The 16,025-nt window shown below is 46.9% G+C and overlaps 1 protein-coding gene across 4 annotated transcripts in view; it reads left to right on the top strand.

Annotated features, from left to right (window-relative positions):
- Scn10a (sodium voltage-gated channel alpha subunit 10) overlaps positions 1–16,025 on the top strand; it is a 129,029-nt gene that overhangs the window by 94,544 nt on the left and 18,460 nt on the right. For 3 of the 4 annotated variants that reach the window (XM_008836200.1, XM_008836184.1, XM_008836188.1), the window contains 6 exons: positions 789–1,148; positions 2,759–3,208; positions 5,463–5,603; positions 7,472–7,595; positions 8,574–8,728; positions 12,418–12,591. In XM_008836200.1, the coding sequence (XP_008834422.1) occupies positions 789–1,148; positions 2,759–3,208; positions 5,463–5,603; positions 7,472–7,595; positions 8,574–8,728; positions 12,418–12,591 (1,404 nt within the window). The remainder of the gene's footprint in view (positions 1–788; positions 1,149–2,758; positions 3,209–5,462; positions 5,604–7,471; positions 7,596–8,573; positions 8,729–12,417; positions 12,592–16,025) is intronic. The other variant, XM_008836195.1, reaches the window with a different exon arrangement.

Genomic DNA, 16,025 nt, shown 5'->3' with positions numbered 1-16,025 from the left:
CTCACCCCATAGAACAGGTCCACATCCAAAAGGGATCTGGGCTATCACTATGCAACAGAGTAGAGATGACAGATTGACCTCTCCAATGTGAGACACACATCCCCCCCCCCGCCAAGCCTTGAGAGTCAGTAGAGTACCTTGCTACTCAGGGACCATAGGAAGCTGGCCACAGCTTTGAGTAATTTATAAAAGGAGACGTTGTGGCTGGAGCAATGACTCACTAGTTAAGCGAACTTGTTACAGAAGACCCAAGTCCCAGCACCCAGGTCAGGCAGCTCACAACTGCCTGTAGCTCTAGCACTAATGGATCTGATGCTCTCTCTGGACTCCATGTGCTCCTGTAGCCACACATGCACATACCCCCTCCACCCATACACATAATTTAAAATAAATCTTTAAAAAATAAAATAAGGGGGCTGCAGAGATGGCTCAGTGCTTAAAGAGCACTTGTTCTTGCAGAAGGCCCAAGTTCAGTCCTAGCACCCACATGGTGGCTCACAACTGCCTATACCTCCAGTTTTAGAGAATCCAATTCCCTCTTCTGGCCTCTGTAGGCACTGCATACATGTGGTACATATACATAAATGCAGACAAATGCTAAACTAAATAAAATAAATCTTTAAAAATAAAATATAATGAAAAGCCTCTGAAAGGGGCTTCCAGGGAATACCTCATCCTCATGGGGTGAGTTATCAGTGCTTTTCCCAGAAGTTTGGCTTCCAGTCAAGGTGAACTTCAGGTAACAAGAAGAGCAGCCAAGACCTGAAATGGTCTCTCCTTCTCCATAGCTGAGAGTCTTCAAGCTGGCCAAGTCCTGGCCCACCCTGAACACACTCATCAAGATCATTGGCAACTCAGTGGGGGCTCTGGGGAACCTGACCTTCATCTTGGCCATCATTGTCTTCATCTTCGCCCTGGTTGGAAAGCAGCTTCTTGGAGAGGACTACCGGTGCAAACAGGACGCCATCACGCAGCCAGGTGATAAACAGCCCCGCTGGCACATGTGGGACTTCTTCCACTCTTTCCTCATCATCTTCCGGATCCTCTGCGGAGAGTGGATTGAGAACATGTGGGCCTGCATGCAAGTCAGTGAGAAATCCATATGCCTCATCCTTTTCTTGACGGTGATGGTGCTGGGGAACCTGGTGGTGAGTAGTAAGCCCCACCAGGCCTGAATCACAGGCTGAGATGGCTCAGCTGGTAAAGTGTTTGCTGTGCAAGCATGAGGACCCTAGTTCAATCCCCAGAAACCATGTAAAAAAGCCAGGCATATGCTTGTAATCCCACAAGTGAGGAGTCAGAGGCAGACAGATCCCTGGGACTTGTTGGCCAGCCAGCTTCGCTTACTTTGTGAGTTCCAAGCAAGTGAGAGACACTGGCTCGAAAACAAGGTGGATGGCTCCTGAGGAAGGCCAGCGAAGCTTGTCTTCAGCTTTCCATGTGCACATACTCACACACATATAGTCTTGACTCTGCATTGTTTTATGCCCCTGCTGTCCTGATGGCAGAAATGTCTTCAAACTTTTCAAAGTCATATGGGACCCATAATAAATATGCTTTGAGAGATAGCCTGGCCTGCTAGAAACAAGCTCGTAGGACAGAGAAGGAAAGTCCCCCTCTACCCATTTACTAGCTAAGTGATTCAGGACCAAATAGTGAATCTCCCCAAGCCCTAATTTGCTTAAAATCAAGAAAATAGTGCTTACTCATGGGCATACTGGTAGAATTAAATTACAGCAGGTGACGTATGCAAATTTCCTATCACAATGTCTAGGAACTCAGCAAATGGTAACTGTTCATCATCAGAGGAAAATTCTCTCCCCCAGTCTGAGGGTGCTCAATTTTTTTTCTTCAAGAGAGTGAAAATGGTTCCAGCTAAGATTTGGGGGGACAAGTGATAGAGAAGCTGGACAGTATACGGCCAATCACATTTTACAGTCTGCTCCCAAGTTTGCGGGGGAGCCCTGGTGGAGAATCAGCTATCCCCAGCACCCCTTCTTTTTCCTAGTCTGGCTCCTCATCCACAGCTATCTCTGCCAAGTCCCACCCATGGGTATCTGCCTTCCCAGCGCTGACTGGCACTGTGAGGGGAGAGGGTGCTCTTCCAAGAGCCCCTTTCTTATGCAAAGGGAGCCTGGATTCTAGAAGTCAACCAATTGGATTGTTTCTTAGAGACATGAGGAAACCCAACCGAAAGAGAGGATGAAAGAATGTATTTAGGCTCTTTACCTTTTCCAGCTCCCTGATCCCAAGGCACAAATGTCTTCTACTGCATCCTAGATGTCTCTGCTCAGCAGAGTGATTCCCCCATGATGGTGAGGAATATGCTTCCAAGCCTTGTCCACAGGAGGCAGGGTACCTAAGACATCCCTGAAGCTCTCCTCGGCTGTACCTAGGGTGTACATTCTGTCAAGACACAAGTCTTCCAGATAGGCAGGGACATCCCCAGACCATGGTGGACCCAAGTTGTCAAGGCTGTGCCAGTCAAGATGCTGGAAAGCCTCTGTGGTGGTAAATCTTGATTATCAACTTAAATGCGTTTAGATTCACCCAGGAGACACACCTCTGGGTTCATCTGTGAGGGCATTTCCAGAGAGGTTTAACCAAGATGGGAAAAACTACCTGAATGTGGGCAGCACCATCCCATGGGCTGGGGTCGCAGACTAAATAAGGAGAAAGAGCACCGAGGCCCAGAATTCATCTCTCTCTGCCAAAACAATGTGATGGACCTGTCTTCCCTCCCATTCCTTCTCTTCAGGTGCTCAACCTGTTCATTGCCTTGCTGTTGAACTCCTTCAGTGCTGACAACCTCACAGCCCCGGAGGATGATGGGGAGGTGAACAACTTGCAGGTGGCACTGGCTCGGATACAGGTGTTTGCCCATTGGGCCAAGCAGGCCATTAGCAATTATTTCAGCAGCTGCTGTCGGCTCCCCTGGCCTAAGGTGGGACCCCAGCTGGAGGTGAAACCCCCACTCACCAACTCCAAAGTCGAGAACCACATTGCTGTGGATGTTAATGCTTCTGTGGAGAACCAGATACAGCCAGCTCTCAACAGCCCCAGGGAAGACAACAGTGACTTCATCACTAATCCTAATGTGTGGGTCTCCGTGCCCATTGCTGAGGGTGAATCCGATCTCGATGAGTTGGAGGAAGATGTTGAGCAGGATGCTCAGAGCTCCTGGCAGGATGTGAGCCCCAAAGGACAGGTAAGTGCTGTCCTCAGTGGACAGCTATAGGAAGTGTATAGAGGCCTTGGGGAGAGAGTGACTCCAAGCAGAAGAGAACTTGTGGTAAATAGGCTGTGTTACTTTCTCATTGTTGTGGCAATATACCTGATAAAAGCAGCTTAAGGAAGGATGTACTTTGGATCACAGTTTGAAGATGCAGTGCATCATGGTGGGGAAGGCATGGTTGCAGGAGTATGAGCCAATGACATTGAGTCCATAGTCAGGAAGCAGATAATCAGGAAACGGAGAAATGAATGCTGATCTAGCTCACTTTCTTCTTTTTTTGGTTGTTTGTTGTTGTTGTTGTTGTTTTTGTTTTTGTTTTGTTTACTTTGGTCTTTTTGAGACAGGGCCTCCCAGGCTGGCCATGAACTCATAGCGAGATCTGCCTGCCTCCGTCTCCTGAATGCTGGGATTAAAGGCATGCACCACCACGACTGTCCTCACTTTCTCCTTTTTATTCAGTCCAGGACCCAAGTCCACAAGGATGGTGCCACCCACATTCAGGGTGGATCTTCCCTCCTCACAGACACACCTAGAGGTGTGTTTCCATGGTGATTCTAAATCCTGTCCTGTAGATGATCAAGGTTAACCACCAACAAGGCTTCCTAGCATGCAGGTTGACAGAGTCTCAAGCTCTGGGCAGGCCAAGCATGGGCAGCCCAGAAAAAGAGAAACTGAAAGCAGCCAAGTATTCAGAGGTGGTGCTACTTCACTGGGCAGGGCCAGGAAGAAAGGGCCATAATACCCAAGGAGGCAAATGGGGACAGAGGAAGCAAGTGAACCCCAAGCCACTCCAAGGTACTTGGCATTACTTCACACAGCTACCCCTTTTCTGCCCAGCCCAGGCCCTGTACATGAGCTGCTAAGGGTGTTTCTTCAGCACCAGGATGTTATCAGTTAGCAGACTCAGCTCATCTCCTTCAGCATCTGGAATAGCTCTGGTTATTCTGTGACTCCTTTGCAGAGCTTTCCCTGACAAGGGACATCAGGGAGAAATGGCACTCCTTTTAGCACCAAAGAATTTAAGGCGACATGAAGCCTTCTGGTAGTGTATTTCTCAGTGTTTTGCACAGTTCCCTAGTGCCCTAAGCTGGCATTATCGACCCTTATTAACCTCAGCGATTTCACTTGATAACAGCGAGTGCTGCTATCAACGACCATTTTTGCATGCCTTTGTCTGCATCACAGCTGAGGCCAGGTGGTCACCTCCCCAAAGTAAAGGACATGAACTCTCTGATGCTTGTCTGACACTCAGGGGCATGTTCAGTTACTTTGGGGTCCCTGGGATCAGGGTGCCTAGATAACCAAGTTCATGAACAGTCTGACTTCTGGACAAATATTAGCAGTCATAGCTATTGTTCTTTGGAGCCAAATCTCCTGCAAAGTATTTTGTAAGCGTTAACATACCTACTGATCAAAAGAACAGAATAAGGGCTGACAAGATGGCTCAGTGGCACTTGCTGCTGAACCTATTGACCTGAGTTCGATCCCTGGTTCTTACATGGTAGAAGAAAACTGATTCCTGCAAGTTGTCCTCTGACCTCCACACACACACCATGGTACAGAGATAGATAGATAGATAGATAGATAGATAGATAGATAGATAGATAGATAGATAGAGATAGATAGATGATAGATAGATAGATGATAGATAGATGATAGATAGATAAATGTAATTTTTAAAAATTTTAAAAAAGAAAAGAGGGGCCTGGAGAGATGGCTCAGTGGTTAAGAGCATTGACTGCTTCTGCAGAGGACCCGGGTTCAATTCCCAACACCCACATGGCTGCTAACAGCCATCTGTAACTCCAGTTCCAGGGGAATCCGAAGCCCTCTTCTGACCTCCACAGCATTGCACGACACGGGTGCACTCACATACATGCAAGTAATACACTCATACACTAAAAATAATAAATAAAATATTTTTTAAATTTTTTTAAAAAAGGAATGAAGTAGATCTTGCCTTATTGATTTTGCAGATAGAACAAAAAAGATCAGAGAAGTATTAAATAAATTACCTAAGATCACATAGTTTCTAATGGAGTCAGGAGTTAAATACAGACCTAGAACCTCCACACTTACTTCACACACATGCGCATATGCGTGTGGGTATGTTAGTTTTGTATATGAGGTTCTTAGCTCCCGCGACCTGCGACAGTCAAGAGCTTTTCAGATTTGGAAGTCAGCGGCTGAAATTGACTCATTAGCCAGCTGGACTCTCTCTCATCAGCAGGAACAACTGCAGCAAGTTGAGAGGTGTGAGGACCACCTGGGACATAGGAGCCCAGGCTCTGGGATGTCCTCTGAGGACCTGGCTCCTTACCTGGGTGAGAGATGGAAGGAGGAAGCTACCCTTCAGGTCCCTGCTGAGGTAGGTATGTGAGCTTCCTGGAGAGGTTCAACAGGGAGATTGTTGCTCTTGGGGGACTGATGCAACCTGAGCTGCAAAAGGCTGCATCCCACCATGTAACCTCATTTTTAAGTCCTTCTGCTCAGTCAGTACATTTCCAGAAGAAAGAGCGGGGCTCCCCAGCTGTGGAACTGAGGGCTACTTCCTCACCCTCTCTGAGCCTGTTTCTTCATCTGTGGAACTGCACGGCTTTCTCTTTGGTAAGGTTATTTTGAAGTTTAAATGAGATGCTGCTTGTCAAATGTTCAGCTCCTGTCTGAAATGGAGTAAGTGCCCAGAAAATGACAGCCAAGGAAAGGGGACAAAAGACGGCACACAAAGAAAGTCAAGTAATCTTTCAGATGCAGCGGTAAAAGTCAGAGGCGCTTCGTAGGCGAGGGAGTCTTCTCAGGGAAGCTCCCTCTCTTTCTTCTGTCCACATCACTCTCTCTAGCCAAAAACACCCTGGGGTGGAGGGAGGCTGTCTGTGGTGCACAGTGAACTGACAGCTTCACAGATACCAAGGAGGGAGGAGACTCAGCTTTCGAATGCTACAAGAGGTAAAAATAAACTCTGCTGTCACTTACAAATCTGAGGGGGATAATAATCTATATGGAAAGAGGCACCTTTGAATATTCGGCATCATGGGGCTTGGGAGATGGTTCAGTTGGTAAAGTTCTTGCTGCGCAAGCATGGGGACCTGAATTTATATCTCTAGTATCCATGTAAAAAGCCACCCATGGTGGTATGCCTCTGTAATCCCAGTGCTTGGCTGAGCGGGAGGCAGAGACAGGAGGATCCCTTGTGCTCAGTCTCCAGCTAATCTAGACAATTTGGTGAGCTCCATATTCAGTGAGAGACCCTGCCTCAAAAACAAAATAAGGTGCAGAGCAATTGAGAGAGACATCCGACCAACATCAACTTCTTGCTCCACCCATATTTCTCTCTCTCTCTCTCTCTCTCTCTCTCTCTCTCTCTCTCTCTTGTCTTTTCTGCTACTATAAGAAATTCAAAACTTTAACTTGACACCTCGCCCCTGAGTGCAGCTGTGCAGCAGACACTGGGCTGGGCCAAGATAAGGCAAACACATTTTATCCCCCCACTTATTGAGCCCTTCAACATGAGGAATGTCAGCTACTGGCTTCAAGCCTGGGCAAGGCTGACCACATCAGGCTACGATAAGAGAGTGAATTGAGATGAGGTTTGGGCGGGGGTGGGGAGGGGTGAACAGAAGCTTGCTGGGTGACAATTGTCACATTCTGCCTGTGGGTGTCATGTCTCCTTCAATGTTGTTCTAGGGACTCTTCCTGGCTAGCTTTCCCTACTCTGTGTGTTCAATGCATAACTTCTTTTAGTTTTGTTTTTGTTTTCTTGGCCGTGACCCTGGCTAGGCAGGGAGGGGCTTGTCAGTGACAGATGGGAACCCACCCTACCATTTGGCTCCATTAGCAGAGTGATCGGGTTTACTAACATGAGAGCCGCTCCAGCTCTTAATTGAATTCATCTGGAGACATTACAGGACCAGCACTGCCGAGAGGGCAGCAGGGCCCCGAAACACAGCTCCCCCATTAAATATTCAAACTCATTGAAAGCTGAGCGTCTTTATGGGTGTAATTACGATGTCTCGGGCCATTGCCAGCTCTCCATCAGAGCCTGGAGGTTTACATCCTGGCTGGGCTAAGTCACAGAGGCTCCACAGGGAGCATCAGTAAAGCCCAAGCACGTTAGGATGCCAGGGCAGCAGGCGACAGAGCCCTTCAGGGATCCCAGCCAGTCAGACCTGCACTGGCCATCTACAGATTCTCCAGGTTCCTCAATCATATTCACTGCTGTGGGCCTCTGCTCTGCAGGGAGTGGATGACACGAGCTCTTCTGAGGGCAGCACCGTGGACTGCCCGGATCCTGAGGAGATCCTAAGAAAGATCCCTGAGCTGGCAGATGAACTAGAAGAACCAGATGACTGCTTCACAGAAGGTACAGGGCCTGGGCCTCCTCATGCTCACAATAATCAGGGCCAGAATCTCACTCAGCACTTACCCAGGTACCTCTGTGTCCAGAGCCCTGGTCTGGGATCCACAGGAGCCAAACAGACAGGCTCACTCCAGGCTTAGTGATACCTGTGCCAACACAAATGTCCCTGCTTGTGCTGTATGGGGCAGACACTGCACCTTTCCTCCCTTGTCACCCTCAAGAACACCTCACTGGATTATAAACAAGTCCTCTTGAGTTTGAAAAGGGAGTTAACATCTCCATGAACTCTTGACTGGGGACATAAAGGATCACAAAAGGCCCATGGAGTTCCCTTCAATCCCTGATGCCATGTTGAAAGGCAGAACCTGTGCTTATTCATTTTTGACCTTGGTGTTTCCAAAAGTGAGATGTAATACATTTTCCATAAACACTTGTGTGCTGGATGATTAAGCAAATACTTTCTACTAGGAAGGCAACTATGGCCTCAGTAATTTTAAATAAGTAGAAATTATGGGAAGGTCACTTCGTTGAATTTTTACTTCCACTTGAACTTGGGCTAGTCTGGACCCAGGCCCCATCCCAGTCAAGTAGTGGTCCCCCAGTCCAGCATAGGTTCAGGGAATTTTTTTTTCTTACACTTCCCAGGGCACAGTCCATCAATGAGGGAAGTCAAGGCAGGAACTCAAGCAGAATCCATGGAACAATACTGTTTGCTGGCTCACTCAAAGATTCATGCTTAGTTAGTTAGTTAGTTAGTTAGTTAGTTAGTTGGTTAGTTTTCTTATACAGCCCAGGACACCACCTGCCCAGGGAATGGTGCCACCCACTATGGACTGGGCTTTCCTATATCAATTAACAATAAGAGAATCCTCCACAGGCCAGTCTGATCTAGGCAGTTCCTCAGTTGAAGACTTCCTCTAAAATGACTCTAGGCTGTGTCAAGTTGACAATAAAAGCTAACTAAGACACCTTTCCCTCCAGGCTGTACCCGCCGCTGTCCCTGCTGCAAAGTAAATACCAGTAAGTTTCCATGGGCCACGGGCTGGCAGGTACGCAAGACTTGCTATCGCATCGTGGAGCACAACTGGTTTGAGAGCTTCATCATCTTCATGATCCTGCTCAGCAGTGGGTCCCTGGTAAGGAGAAGTGGGGTTCCTGCCTCATTAACCTCCAGCTGGGCTGGAATCTAAAGGCCCTGGAGTTGCCTCGGTGGGCACTTCCCCCACCCCCCTACCCCAAGACTTGAGCTGAAAGTCCCCAGCCTACAGGTAGGAGACCTGCAGCCCAGCACACCCATGAATAGCTGGACATGGAAGATGCCAGCATGGCCATGGAATGGCCTTCTAAACCTGGCTACCAGCTTTCAAGCAATGTGTGCATGCCTTCCACTTTATAGGTAGAGAAACTGAGGCTCAACAGGTTTAGGGAATGTTATGAGGGTTTTATGGAAGAACAGAACTGATAGAACAAATATATGTATATTTTTAAAAAGATTTATTAAATCAGAGTGTGAAATATGGTTAAAATAGTCCAACAACAGCTGTCTCACACCTGAAAGATCAAGAACCCAGTAGTTGATCAGCCCATGAAGGTGGATGCCTCAGCAGTTGGAATAATCCAACTATGGCTGTCCCATACTGGAGAAGCCAAGAACCCAGTAATTACTCAGTCCATGAGGCTGGATACAACAGAGTACATTAATTCAGTGGCAAGAGAGGAGGCCAAGTGAGCAGAAGACAAATCATCTTTCTTCTGCCATGCTTTTTCCTCTAGGCTGATACCAGAAAATGCCACCCATATTTGGGATTGATCTGCCCACATCAATTAAGATAATCAAGACAATACCTCACAGACATGCCCATAGGCCAACCTAATATAGACAATTCCTCAACTGAGGCTCCCTGCTGGGGTGATTCTAAGTTGTAGCAAGTGGATATTTAAAACCAACCATCACAGGGGACTTGCCCAAGATCACCCAATTTGGCAGCAGTAAAACATAACTTTATTCATAACGGATTCCCCAGCCCCTGGCTTTACCCTCTAACCTCCCAAACACAAAGGCTTTCTCTGAAGCCTGATACAAAGACCATCCTTCCTTGATATTGCTCCTTCAGATCTCACCAAAGTCTACTCCAGCACCACTTCCCTAAATTTGTCATCTGGAGAGCTTGTGAAAATGCAGGTTCAGTTGGTGATGGGACCTGAGAACTGCATTTCTAACAAGCTCCCAGGTGAGGACAACACTGGAAGCTGTGAGCTGTACTCTGAACAGCAAGCTCTTAGGGGGTAGAAATTCATGGAGTTCTCAGATATTGAGTAACTAAGTGACTGCTGGGCTTTGAAGGATGAGGGAAAAAGGTTCTCTCTCCAGGGGCTTAGGCTCACTACACAATGTCAAGTGCTCATCTCAATTGAACAAAGTGGACATAGACATAGGAAGAGACTTCCCATCCCCAGTTGGCCATACTTCATAGATAAGAATGCTGAAGCCAAAGACTTAGCTGAGGTAATTTGTTCAGGAGCTGGGACTTGAGCCCCATTTTTCTGATTGGCAGCTCTGTGTGCATTCCTTTGTCTTGCATCTTGGTGTCCTCACCCTAAAAACCGTCTTTTGAATATCTGGGCACTGACTTAAATGCCTAGGACTGATCAGGAAGAGAACTAGAACTTCTCAGTGTGCAGCCTCAGCCTCAGGGACAAGGAGCAATCTGAGAGGTAGGAGGAAAACTAGGGCAGCAACACAAAGCCCAGAAAGAAGAGTTTCCTAGGCAGAGCCCATCTGCTATCTTGAGCATAGTGGCATGAGGGACAGCAACATCTGAAGGCCAGGGACCCCATGCTGTTCTCTAATTGTCCTCCCAGGCCATGGCACAGCAGGGGCCAAATTGAGGGAACAAGGGGAAGTGGGTGGGGGCTTCTTCACACCCTCTCTTCCTCCTGCCCTGCTGGGTATAAATGACCACCCCACACCCTGCCCTCACCCCTTGCTACTAACTGGGTGCTTTCCTCTGTACCTTTCAGCTCCTGTCTTTCCATGGGCTCCCTCCAGTGGCTCCCTTCTATGATCTTGGTTGCTGTTCCCCTCTCTCTCCTCCCCTCTCTATACTCCAGCACCAGCCTCCCCATTCCCAAGAGAGCAATCAGATCCTGCAACAGGTGCTCTGCCCCAGCCCCACCCTGCCATCAGCCCCCCTCCACTCCCTACCTCCTACCCCATGGGACCAAATAGACTTGCACCAAATTTAGTCTTTTTTATGTTTTTACTTTGAGTGCTTTAAAAAAAAAAAACATGAATTTTCATCTCACAAAGTAAAATGAAAAAAATGGAAATTATAGAAAAAGGTAAAGGAAAAAAAATCGCCCATTTTCTTATCACTCAAAGAGAAACTTACTTTGAAAAAAATTTTGGTGTGACTCTGCCCCATCTTTCTTATGCATAGAATACATAAATATTATAAAATAAAACATATGCATGCAATCTATAATTTCTTGGTAAATTTTCTCAGGAAAATGACCACACAAAGTCATGTAATGGCCAAAACATTCTCCATTATAGGAGTGTGCCAGAATTCATTCAACCAGTCCCTGAGCTCACTCTTCATATGCGTCACATCTTGAAGTGCACTGCCTAGAACTATTGAATGATGGCCAGAGATATGAAATGCTTGTCAGGGATGTTGAATGATGGCCAGAGACACTGAGTGGTTGTCAGAGATATTGATGACTGTCAGAGATACTAAGTGATGGGCAGAGTACAGAATGATGGTTGGAGATATCAAATGATAGTCAGGAGATGTTGAATAATGGTTGGAGACATTGTGCAACTGTTGGAGATACTGAATGACTGCCCGTCTTAGGCTTGTGTCAGATGCAGAAGCAGAAGCCATGTCTCTTGAGCCAGCAGTTTACTGCGAAGGTGAAGCAAAGGAGAGAATCAGGGTGGAGCAGGATAAAGAGCTGAGAGAAGATGAAGTCCAGCCTTGGCTAATCTCACAGGATCCCTGACAACTCAGAGCACCACAGAGGTGTTCCACCTGGAGGCAAAAGGGAATCCTTATAAGCCCATGCTTCAGTGTTGCTGGGGGCTGGGGGGATCTAACCTGAGAAGCACTTCCTAAATTGGATCTAGTTTGATTCAGGTCAGTGAAGCCACTCCCAGCAGCTGGGGATGGAAGCACTGGCTTCCTGCAAAGAGTCAGGTGGACACTGATAGCATCTAGCATCCTTTGAGGAAGTCCTCAAAGATAGAATTACTTGCTTCCAAAATCCTTGGAGTCATATTACCAATTTGGCTTCCCAAAGACTAGCTGGTTCTCACTCCCACCAGTCACCCATGAAAGTGAATTCCCAGTAGACACACCAACCCTGGGGTCCTCTCCATTCTTTTTCATCATTACCACTGATTTAAAAAAAAAAAAAATGGCATCCTCTTTTACTTTGATTACCAGTGAGCTAGAACATTCTTTTTCAGAGCGTCTTGACAATTCTCTCATTTTTTGTGAACTGCCTACAAACATCCTTCCATGCTTTTATTTTTAAACCAAGTCACCATGAGGATCCCTTTGGTTCGATTCCAAAATCCAATTCAAGAAGGTTTCTTTTCTCGCTTTCATTCAACAGTCCTTCAAAGTATCGGGTGCTTAGCCCTGTGGGCTGCAAAGTCTTGGTTTGTATCTCTCGATATTTCAACTGTACACCTCAAATCCTCAGAGCAGAGAAAAGAAAGCAACCCAGCCAAGCTGGAAACTGCAGCTGTTCCCGGGGCTGGGGGCAGGGCCTGAGGCTATTGGTCCTGGAAGCCAGCCATTCTTCCCATTTCCCCCAGGCCTTTGAAGATTACTACCTGAAGAGGAAGCCAAGGGTGGAGTCTGTGCTGGAGTACACGGACAGGGTGTTCACCTTCATCTTTGTGTTTGAGATGCTGCTCAAGTGGGTGGCCTATGGCTTCAAAAAGTACTTCACCAATGCCTGGTGTTGGCTGGACTTCCTCATTGTCAATGTGAGTGGCTCCATGGGCACTGTGGGGTTAGGGTTGGGGTCCTTGCCATGGATGGGGGGCTAGAGCTAGTACAGAAGCAGCTCTCAGACTCAGCTATCAGGGTCTGCTCCAAAGACAAACTTTGAGCACTGAATAAGGAGTCAAAATAACCTTGCATGTCAGTGAATGGTAAGCTCCAGGCCGCCCACGATTCGAACACAATGGTGACACTCAAGTGAGTCCACAAGCTACAAGCCTCCATTGGGAAGAGCCACTGCAACAATCACCCACTGCCGGAGCTCTGGACCTCAGGGAGCTAGTTGTAGTTTTCAAACACCTACCTGCTTGTTCTGTGGTCTCCAAGTCCTGTCTATGCTGTGGAATTGTCTAGAGCACACAAGCACTACTCCCTCAGAGATCTTGTGCAGGGTCCATGCATCATTATTTTGTAGAAACTCCCAGTCATTTCTAACATGCTGTTATGGTTGTGAGCCGCTGAGCTGATACCACTGCAGCGTTCCTAAAAGCAACCGAAGGTCCAGCTGGAACTGGAGCTCATGTATAGAAAGACTCATAACCTGTGAGCCCTAAGCCCTGGTTAGGGGACTGAGCATGTGCCTTCTACATGGTCTTCCATTACTCCTGCATCCTAACCACTCTACTGTCCTGCTCCTTTCCAGGCCACCTCTCTTTTTTTTGCTTTTCAATATGGTAACCTGAGTTATTGTTCACTGCTGTCTAGCTGAGGGTTCCTGCAGGCTGGGTGAGGCATAGGCTGTGTTTGGCTCTCTCCCTTTTCCAGCAGCCACCAGCACCAGGGTCTTGCACATTAGAAGTATCAGGAAATGTGTCTGTACTTGGTGATTGCTGGCTGGGGTCCAGTACAGAACATTCTGTCCAGCCTCCTATGTTGGCAAGGCCTCCACAGTAGGTCTGTGAATTCTCTTCTTCCCTGACACCAGTACACTAGTGGCATCAGGCCACTGTACCACCGGGACTTACTGAGAGGCCTGGGATCTGAGTCACAGGTGATAATTCTGTGCATATAAAACAGTCATTCATAAATGAAAGGAAAATGTTTTATTCTGGCTTGCCACCCTGCCAAGAGCTCTCACTTATATAGACTTCATCAGCTTCCAGGTCTGATTACTTCACAAAGGCTCTTCGTTCTGTCCATTTTCCTACTGAATCTTCATTCTATCCCTCTGTCCTACTTTCCACATCTCTCCTTAAACGTTCCCTCTTCCTTCTTCCTTCCCCCCAAGCATCTGTCCAGCTTTACTCTTCCAACTGTCTGTCTCTGCCAGGCCTTTCCTTCCAGCTATACATTGCCATTCATCTTTTCCTCCCTGTTTGTTCTGCCTACCCATTCATCCTCACCTTCCTTCTGTCCATTAGCCTATTGGTCTTTAACCCTTATATCTATCTTTTGATTCTTCCTTTTAACCGAATAGCCAGTCACTTAACCTTCTCTCCACCTATTCATGCGCCGTCTGTCCAAGCATCTCTCATTTCTCCTTCTGCCTACATAATCTACCATTTTTCCATTCTTCCTTTATCCATATGTGATGATTATTAGCTTTAAATGTCAACTTGCCAACACCTAGAAATCACCTGGGAAGAGAGTCTCAACTGAGGAATTATCTAGATCAGGTTGGCCTGTGCGTGTGTTTGGGGGGATTGTCTTAATTGTTAATTGAGATGAGAAGACCCCTCCCTTGAATGTAGCAGGCACCATTCCATGGCCAGCCCTTGAAGAAAGCTAGCTGAGCATACACAGCCAGAAAGCAAGCAAGAATCCATTCATTTGTCTCATTTGTCTCTGCTCTTAGCTGTGGATGTGATGTGACTAGCTGCTTGAATTCTGCCTCGACTTCCCCTCAATGATGGACTATAACCTGGAATTATAAGCCAAATCAACCCTTCCTCAGTTGCTTTCTGTCAGGATGTTTAATCACAACAGAAAAAAAGAACACTGTCTCTCCTCCCTGTATTTCCCTCACCTGTTCATCCATCCCCGCCACCTTCATCCATCCATTCACTCGACCTTCTAACCAGTCACTGATTGCTTCCATTCATCTATTCAGCCCACTCTCCATCTTTCCACGTCCCCATCTTCCCACCAGTCACTCTGATGGCCACTCGTTCCTCCATCCTTTCCCTGCTTCCCTGTGTTTTCCTTTCTTTGATTTCTTTCTCCAGTCCTTCCATTCAACTATCTATCCTACCCATTTTTATGGCTTTTGGTCCATCCTTCTATCCACTCATCCTTCCAACTTCCCATCCAAGTATTCCTTCTTCCTTCTTTCCTTCCTTTCACCCACCCCAACATGCTTCTTCCTTTTCTTGCATTTATTAAATGTTTATTTAAATCTAATGAACACAAGATTGCTATATGAAGTGCTCTGGGAAGCACAAAAACAATAAATAAATACTCAGACAGGGATGGTGGTACATGCCTATAATCCCAGCACTGGGGTAGTTGAGGGAGGACTATGAGTTTGACCTGAGCAATGGGAGTAGAGCTGTGCCCAAGTGGGTGGACTTTACTGAAAATGCCTGCTCCAGTGAAATTTGTACATGAAGCAGCCTTCCCCCAGGGGATGTGCAAAGGACTAAATAAAATCCAGCATACTAGCCCCAAACGACATTGCCCTCAGCCAGCCAGACAACTGGGTGCCTGCTGGTGTCTGGAGCCTTGTATTAATAATGCAGGAAGGAGTTTTCCATCGAGTTTTGTTGTTGTTATCCTGCTAGAATATTGAGTTTTCCATCAAGTTTTGTTATTGTTATCCTGCTAGAATTGGAATGTGTATGATTTCAGACTCAGGTACTCATGTCACCCCCTTGCTTTCTAAAGTCCTGGTGCCAGAGTAAGCTGAGCCTCAATTCGTCACCAACTGGAGTCTTGTAGGATTGGGTCACAGCCCCATCAGGCTCAAGTTTATCCCCAGAGTGTCACCCCAGCACCTTGAAAGTTCCTGAAAGGGGTGACTTCTTTTCTGGAACAACCTGTGTCCTTTGCTGTCACCTAAAGAAAACTAACAGACCAACAGGAATGCACAACCCAGTCATATTTCAGAACATATCAAAACTAGATCTCAGGGACCTCTGCCATGTGTTCTTCTTACTGACAACTGTCCAGCTATATGAACTATCTGTCTTTTGGTCTGACTCCCCAGACTCTTTTTATCTGACTCCTTCATTTCACAAAGGGTAAAAGGATTCTAAATTAGTCAAGCAGGACTTACACACACACACGCGCACACACACACACACACACACATACACACAGGATTCTTTCCAGCCCATTTTTCTGAGCAAATCTAATTGAGACTAAATTTAAATCCCTCAAAATGGGCTTTCATTATATACCCAATGAAGGGATACCAGTTCCCCAACTCTCTGAAAGTTGATAAAAATTTAAAGTTGGAGCTTAACTGCCACCCCTAGAG

The sequence above is a fragment of the Nannospalax galili genome, unplaced genomic scaffold, assembly GCF_000622305.1.
Source record: "Nannospalax galili isolate Female #2095 unplaced genomic scaffold, S.galili_v1.0 scaffold951, whole genome shotgun sequence".
NCBI classification, from domain to species: domain Eukaryota; kingdom Metazoa; phylum Chordata; class Mammalia; order Rodentia; family Spalacidae; genus Nannospalax; species Nannospalax galili.
This window is presented reverse-complemented; position numbering and strand designations above follow the sequence as displayed.